Consider the following 13,283-nt stretch of genomic DNA (forward strand, 5'->3'; position numbering starts at 1 on the left):
TTTTGTGTGTGTCTAATTTTTTTATCAGTTTGTTTTACTCTTTTTTTTTTTTTTTTTTTTTTTTTAAATTCAGTGCTTACAAACGTTGAGAGCAGAAGTCTCCTTGGAACAAGATAGAATCATAAAAGACTTTAGGAATCTCATCACAAGCTAAAGAGTACAAATTGCACATTCTTCATGGAAGTATTAGCTTTTGGTGCGTGCCTGGATCCAAGTATAATAGATTATCCCAAAGTGGGAAAGAATGAACAGAACAAAATTAGCAGAACTGGGAGCTCAGATCATTTGATGGGGCAATATGATCTCTGTACTTTCAGGGTACTGAATGCTAAAGCCACTGGAAACAGTATGTAAAATTATATTACAGTAAGCAAGGAAGCATCTGTAGGCCTGGGAGAAGAAAAAAAGACTGGAAAATACCTTTCTAGAAGAAAATAAGTACAGAACATCAGTGAATGTGCTTGTAGGAAACAAACTACTATTCACAAACAATTTCTTATTCTGAGGGTAGAAATATGCAGTGCAAAATTTATGATAGAGAAAATACAAATAAAATACTTTTTCAATGGTTGTGCAGGGGCCAATTGCTACGGGAGAACAGTCCCACACTCAGGCAGAAGTATAAAGCTGCACTGTGACCAGGATGGATTTCCTGAGGGCGTCCTTCTCAACAAAATCTTGTTGGAACTTATTTTTCTTACCACTGTCTGATGGGTTCAGTTTAATGGTGCTACGAAGTAGCCCAGGAACACTGTATGGTTAATGGAAGCTCAATGATGATGGTGAATACACTCTGGCAAAACTACCCAGAATTCTCTAACTTCCTTCCTAGAGACTGGGAATTTTGGTACCAAATTGCTTAAGCTAAACACATGCTAGAAGATCAAATCGCTGAACACAAATCTAACAACATGGAGTATCAGAGTAGAGAAATACCTTGGCTGAACGGGCCTCGTGTCTTCTGTCATCCCCACCTCTCTCTAATAATCTACTCAGCACACCAGGCCAAAATGCATGATCCCACATGGGAGCCATCAGTGATCAGTGTTTGGAGGCGTTCTGGGATTTTTTTCAAGTTTTATGCCACTTTTTCTTCCATTAGAAAATGAGATACTGTTAAATTGTTCTACACTTTTTTTTTTTTTTTCTAGCTATATAAGTATATTCACAATACATTATGTTTTTAAAACTCATTTCCTCTTTTCTTAATTCCTTAAGATAAGCGAACCTCCCTATGTAAACTTTCTACCAGAATACTGACTACCTTTAAAGCAGTATGTGATTTAGAAGGTAATATTTCACTTTTTTTTTTTTTTTTTTTTTTTTAAATATAGATATTTAAAGTGCTTTTAGCTGCACTTTAGCATTTAGATTAAGAGATAAAACAGATGAAAGGACACAACCTTCTGTCACAGGGCAGAATGGCATTTGGGAGGTGAGATAGTTTAAAATACCTTTTTAATCTTCGTTTGTCTTCATGAAGATGACTGTATTTCTTTACTGCACTCCATAAGGTACTTTATCTTTGCTCAAGACATTTTCTTTCTCAAACACTAAAGATTCTGGTGTATGAGACTTTGAGTATGTGTGCAATCCTACAATAACATCATGCCTAATCAAATTGTAGTTAAGGCCAAACCGAGTATCTATTTTAGATGCTCTGAGGTGTCAAACTCTGGATGCATTTAAAAAAATCTGGTTTTCAACTTAAAACTTTTCTCACAACTGTGGCCCGTGAAGTCTGTGCACCCATCCATCCTCTCAGGGACTAATGGTCATTTCTGAAGCCTTGTTCAAGGACCCAGCACAACCCAAGCAAAAGCCCTCCCCTCAGGATGAGCTCCCCACACTCTGGGGTTTTTGTCGCCGTTCTCATTTAACATGATTTGTTCACTGAAACTCACAGCAATGAAACCCTGTAAATAATAAACTGGCCAAACAGAGAAGATAACAAAAGGAAATAGTTAAGGTACTATAATAATTTTAGCCATTCTTTTTTCAGGTCACTATAATCTGCCCAAAGATAACTAATTGTTCAAAGTAAACATTCCACTCCAACCACAAAAGGAATCCATTACACAAACATATAATTCACAGTCATTTTTAGTGGGTTGTAAACAGTTTGGAATGAGCATAAAATGGGACAAAAATCAAAGTGAGCATTTAGAAATGAAAAAGTGTTTGCTACAAAAGGTCAGTCCCTTTACTTGGCAAACTATGTAGAAAAGCCTGGGAAAATGTTGAACACACAAGCAGTAAGGGAATTTTAAAGCCAACAACCTCCCTGTTTCTTTAAACAGACATCGGAACCTATAACTGGATCCTGTCAAACAAACGACAGCAAAAAAACATAACAGCTGCTAAGAAGTAAAGTTGAAAGATAAAGTTTTCTAAGCTAAGAACCTCCTCAGAAGTAGACTAAAGGTCTTCCTTAAATCTTTAAGCAAGGTTATGGATCCCAGGGTGGCTTTTAGGCATTGAATCAAATATGTAATTTTGTGTATCATTCCTGTCAGAGCATCCTGTGCTCCAAGAAAAGCAACAGAAAACAATGTCTGCAATGTCCAGCTTAGAACAAAAACTGTACCTGTAATCATGAGATCTGCTGCCTGCAGTGTCATTTTTAAGGCATTTACTCTGATTTGAGAGCACTAATGTGGATTTGGGAATATAGGGAGACAATGAAGGACGTTTCAAAAGAGAGATGAAAGTTAAATTATATTTCTCTGGAGCATTAGTACTGTATTTCTTTACAAAATCTGAAGTATACTGGATACCCCCAGTAGTTTTAGGATACTGACTGCTTGGGGTGTTCACTTACTCTGTCATTAGACTCACAGACAGATGATCACCCCTGGAAAAGAGTTTCATATCAGGCTACTTTCACGCAATAAAACTTTACTGTGAGAAGTACTAGATGGCATTTTGTTTAGCTACAATGCAGACTGGTATTTTTATTTTTTGTATGCGTTCTACTCATGCCTTTCACTTACTTTAAAAAATGCAAAAAAACCAGCCAGGACTTCTAAAGGATCGTGTATAACAAAATAAATAAGAGACTCAAGAAATGACTGGAAATCATATCTGGCCTGGAAACACCAGAAGTCTTGCAATGGATCCCACCCTTGGCAGGAGCACATGGCACATGGACTCTGTGCAGGGAGGACTGTCGCAGACTCAGCTCTGTGGGCTTGATGCTTCCCACATGACACCTCCTGGTGACATAACCAAGCATGGATTGAAAGGAGCAGGACAACAGATCAGAACAGCTCAAGGTCTATCCAAGGTAAGTGTTGGTGGCAAACAGAATACCCCCCAAAACACCCACATGGATACATTGTTCTCTGAAAAACTTTCCCTTCAAGCCCCTGAGAAAGCACAGAGTGAAATGATAGAAATCTTTGAGCAGCCACTGTATTTCTTCAACCTGACTGATGCATGGTTCAAAATTATTCCTTTTCCAGATCACATCATATTCTCACCTAATTTTTCTATCACGGACACTGCATTCAGTGCCAAGGGTCCAGCACTCTTTGAGAAAATGCTTTTGACCATTGTAGCACAGATCTGTACATTTAAGTACTTGGGGCACGAATTTCATCAACATTTGTGAATGCATAAAAGAAAAATGAAGAAAAAAAACCCATTGTTTTCTTTCCCCACTCAAAAAAAAAAAAAAAAAAAAAAAAAAAAAGGATAATTAACTTTCCAGTTTACAAAAATGTGTACATATTTAATTGCTATCCGTATTAAACTCCACTACCAGCTCTGCAAGATGGCTGATTGAATAGATAAAGACCCTCTGATTTCCAGTTTTCTTTCAATAAACACAAAAAGAAGCTGAAAAAAAAATGGAATTCACTCTTGAACAAATGCATTCTTGTTGGACAGATAAATATGCATTATGGAGTGAGAAATTTTATACTAGACCTTATAAAGCACCTCTGTCCTGAAGTGGTGAATGAGCAAACAATAGCCTAGGGGACAAACAACCAAAATGTGATCTAAGTTGCAGAAAAAGATCAGAATAATTCCTCTGATTTCAATGTAGATATTCATTTAAAAATAGTGTAACTAAACAGGAAATCTTGCCAACAGTTAATGACACCCTCTACATTTTTAATCTGTGGTGGGAGAATATTAGTACAGTTGGCTATTGTATGTAATCTCATCCACACAGGAACATATACTAATTAATACAGCTTATTCAGATCTTACTTTCTGTGCACAGTGATAATGTTTTAAAAAATCACACACACACACATGAGAAAATCAATAGATAAATAATAATTAAAACTATGAGCTCATAAATAAGAACACAACCATACAGCAAAGTATGAGTATTTTGTAAGGAACATTTAGGGTTAGTCTCCTAAGATCTTTTTTCCCAGTAATCCTTTACAGTAAATGAAACACACAAGCAACATTTTTTGGTACAGTTACATTATGCAGACGATATATTTTCTAAATAGGAAAAAAGCGAATTTGGAGGGGGAAAAAAAAAAATCAGCTTTCTTTCAACAGCCAATATGCCAGCTGTACTGAGTATTTAGGCCATCTTACTAAGACTATGAAAGTAAACATACAGTTTTCATTAAATGTGCCTTTCCCATAATTGGTACATAAGTATTTCCCATGACTCTGCAGTTGAGTATCTTGGCTGGAGGCGTATCTGGCCATTAAGAGGAGGACTTCAGATCTGTTGAGTTTCAGCCATGCCGGGAGACTTGGCACCTCCACATACTGCTTCCTAATACCAACCCCGGTATAAAATGTCATCAGAAGCTTGCATAAACATTGGACTTAACTTCACATAAATTACTGCTGTCCTGAGATAGTTTATGCCAGAACTTAGTAAAAACAACACTGAGTAAATAGAATGTGAGTAAATGCACGCATCTTGATCCAAGAAAATGATAATATAAAAAATTGTATATCAGATAGAAACTCATAAATACAGTGATCAAATTAAAATTTTTATATCATGCGACACGATTAGCTTTTATGTTCATACACAGTAGACTGAAGTGTGTATGTAAAAGGGATGGACTTCCTCCGTGTTATAGCAAGTTTGAAGGAAACACATGTACAATACGATAATACTCAGAAGGATGAATTTGGTGATATTTTCTTCTGTGCATATTTCATACAGACAACAAACATCTAATGAGGTTTCCTGGATTTTTCTATTGCAGTTCATCAGTGCAGAGACCTTTGGCCTTACTTCTCCTGGAGTAGTGATCAGAGACCACAAATCATCCATAAAATATCGAATGCATCTTTTGGAGAACCCGTGCTAAGTTCAGAACCAAGCAGTCAATCAGAAATCAGTAATTCTACATGGTGTGGCATTTTTATCATGTAATCTCTGCCTTTCTATGTTGAGTTCTGAATTTCTCCTTACAATTCCTGCACTATTAATAACCCTTCCTTCATTTCACATATCCCTTTTCTTTGTCTCTCTCCTTTCATCCATCCTCTAGTCTTCCACCAAGAAACCAATACTACCATCTCCCCCTACCGAGCGATCTCCAGTTTGTTAGTCTCTGACTTCCTGCCAATCATTCTGGGAATAGCAATATCCCAGTGCTCTCTTTGCTGTATAATTAAAGCATGAATTTCCCAGAGTTTGAAACTCCAGGGTAGTTTTATTGCACCTTTCACTATAAAATCAGGTAGCAATGATGGAATTAAAATAGCCTTTTCCTTTGTGGTTAAGGGTCTAAATGTCTTTTTATTTATCATTGGCTCTTTTGTTCTGAGACTCCAGTATATGGCAGTGACAATGGGTTCACCCAGTCTTATTCTGAAAATAAATTTTCTATCTTTTGCAAGATATATGTTTCCCCAGATCCTTGGAACAAGTTGTAAACTCGTAACAGATGGTGATGAAGCCTCACATTTTTATACAATACATTTTAAGATTCTGCATCCACCGCATGTACCTTCCAAAGAAAATGACCTTCAGTGAGAGAAGATACAGCCAAAAGGAAGGAAGGAAGGCAATGGTGTTAAGCATATCTTTTTCTACTAAGAAAGTCTCTCTTAATAAATTAATCAAAACTTTATCCTTCCAGTATTATTACTTTTTAAAGTAACAAGAAAAACTAGGCTCTTGCATACATTTAAAAAAAATAAAATTTGGTGCTCACACTAGAACAACATTAATTTTCATTGAATACAATTCAGAACTTACTAAAACATATTGGCATTATGTTCACCAGAGATTTCAGAAAGAAAGTTGCTGACGTGTTATCAATTTTTAACATTTGCTTACCTGGAGAAAGACTAAAATAACAACATATTATTTATCAAAGAAGATATAAGGAAGAATAATCACGAATGGGTTTTATTAAGGTCTTATTGCACAAAGAAAATGAAGATATAGGTTGGGCATAGTGCAATCCATAACTGCACCGTAGAACCATCTGCCTGACTATTCTGGACATTTGAGAAGAGTAAGGTTAAACTTTTTAAAGTTTTTTTAAATTAACATTAACAACATAACATTTTCATATTAACACACAAACAAAATATAGCGTTAAATACTAAGGTACTCACCTCTTTTTTCAACTGCTTTTATACACTGTCTCACAAACTGCGGGACCGTAGAATTCTCATGTTCACATACCAAGTGCAAATGGGAGCCAAAAATTTGATCTACATGTTGAGGGGGAAAACAAACAAACAAACAAACACAAAACACAGAACAATACATTAAGCATATTAGTAGTAGTAGGGTTTTTCTCTTTTCTGAGTTTGCATATCAACTAAAAACTCAAGTATGAAAGGTGGGCAGACAAAGTCGGAAACAAATCCTCTCTGAGTCCTAATGCTCATCAACTTCAGCCCCAATAACAAAGCTCTCGATGTTTACTTGCAGTAACACTCATAAACCTGAACTGGGCTGAAGCTGAAATTTTCATGTATACCATGATCTTAATGCTTGCAGGCTGTGGTCTCTGGAATGGATGTGTCATAAAGAAGTGAAGTCTATTTTTGAAACAACGCTCCTTAATCCTATTGAATCCAAAATCCTGCGTAACAACTAACGATCCAACCTTGACACTTAAGCCTCTTCCACGCATGTAGAGTTTCACTCTCATCATAGAGCACCATATGGGTGCAAGGGCTTTATTAATTTCCACCATTAGGACTCAGAATATAATTTCATCTAACCCTTACAGGATATTTTAATCATCAAAATTACCTGTTTGAAACATGCAAGATACTAAATATCTTTTGATAAGGATGGCATATGTTACACCAAGTTTAACTGGTGACGTGTTGCTTCATTGATATATAAGCATTCGGCCCAATAATGCTATGTTTTCATTTTTATCATGTGAAAGTTTTGATTAACTCAGAGTGCTCATCCTAAAACATAGCTGTATAATCATGTTAAACTCTCCAGATAACTAATTAGCTTCCTCCACCTCATTTCCACTCTATATGTTTGAGAAATTATGAAAAGAGCCATCAGTAATGGGGATGTTGTCAGCTAGAATCAAAATGAATCAAACAGATGAACAGAACTGTTCAATAGGAGCCAGTTAAATGTTCAAACAATAGGCCTATACTACCATCATTTATGCAAAAAGACAGTCTCCATATAGCATTTCAACAGCATACATTTTGAAAATTGGTGTAGAGGCTTTCGAAAATGTTTTTGAAGACAGTTGAGGGGAGCGAGCACAAGGTTGGGCTCTGCAGGGCAAAGCCACCAAGCACAAGTGCCTGCAATCCTCAAGTTCCTGTGGCACCAGGATACTTTCTCCATAGACAATCCCACCATCTTTCACCTTAATCACTTTGAATAGTTCTTCCTCAAAGAAACTCAGCTTTTTCACGATACCACGCCAAGTTCTGTTTGATCATTTTCTGCTTTGGAATGACAATAGCTTCACCTTCCTGTCATTAACCGATGCTATTTCTTACTGAGCACAGATATGGGCAGCTTGACTGCCTTTGCTTTCCAAATACCCCAGAAAAAAAAAAAAAACCCACAAAAAACCATCCTGAGAAACAAGACGGGGAAGGCTTTGCAGGAATTCACCAGAGAAGCTTATTCAGCATACCAATGAGGATGGCATATGCACCAAGCGTATCTCCCAGTGCATGTAATCTGCATTTGGGTAGAGTACACCAAAGTCTGAATTTAAGTTAGCTGTAGTTTTGGCTGCAGAAGGAATGCAGGACTGGGTTCACGGAACAACACTGAAGAAGTTTGTGTGCATGTGCGCGTTAAGCATCAGCAAACAGGCTGTTACATGTTTTGGGGTTATGTTTCTGACAAAGCACAGTCTGGTTACATATTCTTCATAAAACATTTATAGCTGCCTTCAGTGGTAATTATATATACAGAGATTTACGATTAAAAAGTACTAGCACTTCCTCCTTTGACATCTTAATTGTGTTTGTTTTTTTCTTTGATATTAGCAGAGACCTGTCAAATTCTTTGCACAAGATGGAATGCTCTTCCATGTAAATCATGTTAAAAAAGAAGTAAAAAACAAATATATTTGTAAACTATTTCAGGAATAAAACAGGCAAGGAGCTGCACTGCGTTTAGATGGGCAGCACTTGAAGAACTGAATGGAAATGAACGCAAAGAAGTTCAGAATATCTCTGTTATATCCACTTCATAATCACTTCCAGGATTTTGCAGTTACTCTTTTATTCTTTAATATGAATGCAGAACATTCACTGTTCCTGGGATGAAATTTTGATAAGTCTGAAAACAGATTTGTAGTTCTCACCTTTTCATCACCCCTTTTCTGGATGTGCGTTCTGTCCCTTCTCCAGCAGATGATTTAATCCCATTTAATCCCATTTCACATGCCCTTCAGTATACAGATACAGTTACACTGTACAGTTTTGAAGTACTTGACCTAAGGAGCCATCCAAATATTCTGAATTCTGGGTGCTCCTAAGCCACAGGCGCTGTGACTGTATCCAGCCAATGGATTTTTACTGGATCTGTTTCTGTACATAAACATGGAAATTGCAGGAGTTACAACCACCATGTTTACACTCTTAGAGGTCATGGGGATAGCTGGGGAAATCTCACTTTATATTTGCTTGTGCAGCACTTTAAATACAAGGCATTATCTGAATGGCAAGTTATTAATTTTTGTGTAATAGATTGATGTGTAAGTAAGGTATAAATATTTGTTTCTTATTCTTTTTATAAGTATGTATATTCAAATATAGTTTGAGGAGAAACTATCCAGAACATTTTTTCAAAGAACAGAAACTGCTCCCAAAGGGATAAAGGAAGCAAAAAAACCCTTGTTTGATTTATTTGTGATGAAGTCCTTCAAATCTTCATTTTTTATGACTTGAAAAAAAAAACCAAAAAGATGTACACAACACTTCTAACCTCCTGTTATGACAGTTTATGTTTCCTATCCAGCTTATTTAACTCAAATGCCTGGGAAATAGACACAATTACCACCTTATGGAATGCTACTTAACTTTAAATGCTCCCTTCTGAATAGAAATCCACTTTATCTTCTCAGAGTTATTCCAGTTTCTCAGGAATTATTTCCTCTATAGGCTCCTGAAACGCTCTTGTTTCATCATTTAAAAATTTAAACTAACAATTGTTCAGAAATATCTTTTATTAGAACAAAGGCAATTCCCATACAGTGGATTCTGTTCACAAGAGCTTGTACAAAGGAGCTGCATACTATGCCCATATACAGCTTTAATCATTCACTCTTTCAGCTGTTATCAATTTAAAACCAATGAAACTCCCACACTGAGTCCATTTGAGCAGTCAATTTTAATATCTTGGGGCATCTGTAGTTATTCTGAATTGGCTGCAAAAGCAGAACTAACAAGTTAAGCTCTAACCATAAGTCTACATCAGGCTGGTAAACCATACATCAAACACAGACAGTTAGTCAATACTGTAGTATGAAAAAACAACAAGCATTTTTAAGAAGAGCAATATATTCACAATAAGTTTGGTGGTATGGTTTACATTACGCATCCCTTGTATCTGTGCATTCAACCTCCTATTCAGAACGGTAGGGTGTGTGACAGCTTTGCACACAGATATAAAATGAGACACCAGAAGAGGAGGGAACGGACATTCACAAGTTGTACAATATAAAATGAAGATTACAGCTGCAATGAATTGTTTGTTCTGGGGAGCTTCAAGTTCTCCTCAGCCTGACAGAGTTGCTGTTTTTGAGCAGCTTTCACAAGCTGCAGCAAAGCCACTAATCCTGAGCTGCAGAATCCCAGCCTAGGAGAGACAATACTTCTGGAAAAGAAACAATTAAAACAAAATCGCAAAAGCCACATCCTCACTGAGAATGTCATTGTTTAACTGCTTTTTGGTGTACATGGTTGAGATGCGGCCACGCTGGGAAGGAACTCATATTTCAGTACTTTTTATGAGGGGAAAAAAAAAAGAGTAGAGAATTGCTAACATCTCAAATTCTCAGACAGAATCTCAAATTCTGACACAACAGAAGGTGTAATGGTATCATGACCTCTTTTTTTTTTTTTACAAACATGAATTATATCTATGTAATATAGTTAATTGCATTTCAGAAGCAAATACTTGCAGAGTGAACTCCACATCCGGAAAGAGGTATGAGCAGAGAAGGGGACAGGACAGTAAGCACCATAGCAATTAATTTTTTGGAAGAAGAATGGAAATGGTCCAAAGAACCACATTCTGATACGTAACTTCTGGATGCTCTAAGAGTAGAGTGAGAATACCAAGTCAGATATTAAAATCATGCTCTTCACTGACTGGACTCCAAGTAACACCGCGATGCTTACACAATAAGTGGGCCAGGTTCTCAGCTGACTGAAGTCAGCAAGGTTGTCAACAGAGCTCCTCTGATTTATGCTAGCTGGGATTCTTGCCAGTCCTTTTAACATGGAGATTTACTATATACCGTTGATCTGTGGTGGTCATCAATTAAATAAAAATTACATTTGTGAGCAGTTACTATTAAGTGGCATATGAGCTAGAAGATTTGTTTTACTTTCTCCGGAAAAAAAAAAAAAGGAAAAATAGAGAGTACTGTAGACACCAGTCTCTTTTAAGAAATTATGGTGTATTATTGGAGACAAGAGTTCATTTAAATTCAAAGAGTGTGAGGCTGCTGTACTTCTTCTTAAAGCAGGTCTCAAAAATGAGATACTTTTAAATTATGTGAATGATTTCTGATCATTATGTCATGATTAGAGTAGTGTCAATGGAAATATCACTTTGCCCAGTGTTTGGCCATCCAGTGGGTTTCAAAAAATATCATAAAGTCTATGTGGTGGTCAAAGAGAGAAATATCCTTGTGCCACACCCTCCATAAATCAAAATAAATATTTCCTAATTTTCCTGAAGTTATTATGGGTACCAAATCAATTGCTATTTTTTTTTTTTTTTTAACCCAGAGGAATTACAGAACACATCAAAAAGGAAATCTTAATCTCTACATCTGGACTTCTCATGAGCATTGCATTCACCACATTGAATTACTCCAAGGTCCATTGAGACAATTATGACGTTTTCCCTTGTCTGGAAATGAAATAACTGTTGATCTTCACACTGCTATCTGCACAACCACCAACATATGCTCAGCCTTGTTCTGTAGGCTATCAAGCCAAATCACAACTAGTTCCTTTCACCAGCAATTGAATGACTTTTGGATTCATCTTGAAGGATTTGTAACCATTCCAATTTTCACGTTGTTTTGGTTTTGGGGTTTTCTGCTTTTTTTTTTTTTTTTTTTTTTTTTTCTTTAACTTAGAAAATAAGTTCTATAAACTTCCTTCATTACCTACACTTGGAAATAAAAAGTCAACAACAACAACAGCAAAATCCTAGGTGAGTTTCTTGCCATCTGCATTGTTCTCATTTCCCATAGCATCGTTTATGAGTTGTTAGCAATGTTTTCATTTAATTATCTATTTATCATTTAGTGCATTTTGTGATAGTCTATTGCCAGGACAACTACCATAGCTTTAAAGTCACCATTTCACAGAAGTTTCTTCTTTTTCTGTTGAACTAAAGAGGCTCAGAAATCAGGAAGTTAGCTGGCCAATATCAAGTTGAAGGTTGGCAATTCATTTGGGATAATATTAAATCATGACAATGCTCAAACATAAAGATCAAAGTTCAATTATAGACTATAAAGAAGTTCTAAAAGAGAAGATTTATATATTATTTTTCTAGCATATTAGTGCAGATTCTGTAAATTCTGAGAATATTTCAATCCCAAGGAACTGAGAACCTCTGACCTAGCATATAAATTTGAACACAGCTATTCTTGAAATAACATTGTTAAAATGGCAGGCATGGAACATGCCTCTTATTATTTCTAGCTTCGTGTGCATGTAGATTCACACAAACATGGTGTGCATCTAGGCCCCTTACATGGTACACAAAAATACTGCATTACACATCGCCTCAAAAATGATTCAAAATTCCTCCATACCAAATAAATTTTGTGCGAGCGTGAACTCTGAGGACTGGCAATCTTCATTAGAGGACTCACTGGAGCATGAAAAGCCCCATGTACCAGCCCACTGCAACAAATTGAGCCAATGTGCTCTTCACATACGGGCTTCTCATAGGCAAAAAAGTAGCATAACAACCAAACAACTAACATTTACACGTTGCTCACATTCTCTTATTTGATTATCACCCACCTATTTCTTATTCTAACGAATAAATACCCACTCTATTCACTACAGATATTTGCTACATCTTACAAGAACAAAGTTTTGTTAAGAGTTAAATGACAATCACATAATTCCTAGATTTTCTGATAATAGTGTTGGCAGAACAAAGTACCCCAGGAGATCAAACTGCTATTTAATTTTGAAGCCTGTATTCCCAAATTTGGTTAATGCAGAGAAATGTGTCGAGTCTTCTGGCCAAGTGTGTACACATCAGTGACTAACAGCTCGCAGAACTGTGTTTAAGTGAACTTACCACCTTAAAATGTATTTACTCATGACTATAATTTACGTGTTAAATTTATTGGAGTTTTGGTTCCAACGTGACATACAATGTAAAAAATCAATATAGATTTGAGAGCTTTATAGTGCCCTTGGCAAATATGAATAGCACTTGATGAAAAGTGAAGGTTTTCACATCACCTACAGTGCCACTGCTTTAGAGTAATTAACACCACACGCTTCATAGATATTTATATCAATTCTTCGCTAGCGCACAGAACAGCTCTTTGTCAGAAATTTGGTACCGAGATGTCCTGCAAGGCTTTAGACACACTTTTATTATGAGCCCCTATTTTAAG

The 13,283-nt window shown here is 36.4% G+C and overlaps 1 protein-coding gene across 1 annotated transcript in view; it reads right to left on the reverse strand.

Annotated features, from left to right (window-relative positions):
• Positions 1 to 13,283, reverse strand: part of ARHGAP15 (Rho GTPase activating protein 15) — a gene marked incomplete at its 3' end in the record, with an annotated part of 300,587 nt that overhangs the window by 117,916 nt on the left and 169,388 nt on the right. Inside the window, exon 9 of the mRNA XM_079539012.1 lies at positions 6,562 to 6,660. Within this exon, the coding sequence (XP_079395138.1) occupies positions 6,562 to 6,660 (99 nt within the window). The remainder of the gene's footprint in view (positions 1 to 6,561; positions 6,661 to 13,283) is intronic.

Source organism: Tetrao urogallus (assembly GCF_951394365.1).
Source record: "Tetrao urogallus genome assembly, chromosome: 8".
Lineage (NCBI taxonomy): Eukaryota > Metazoa > Chordata > Aves > Galliformes > Phasianidae > Tetrao > Tetrao urogallus.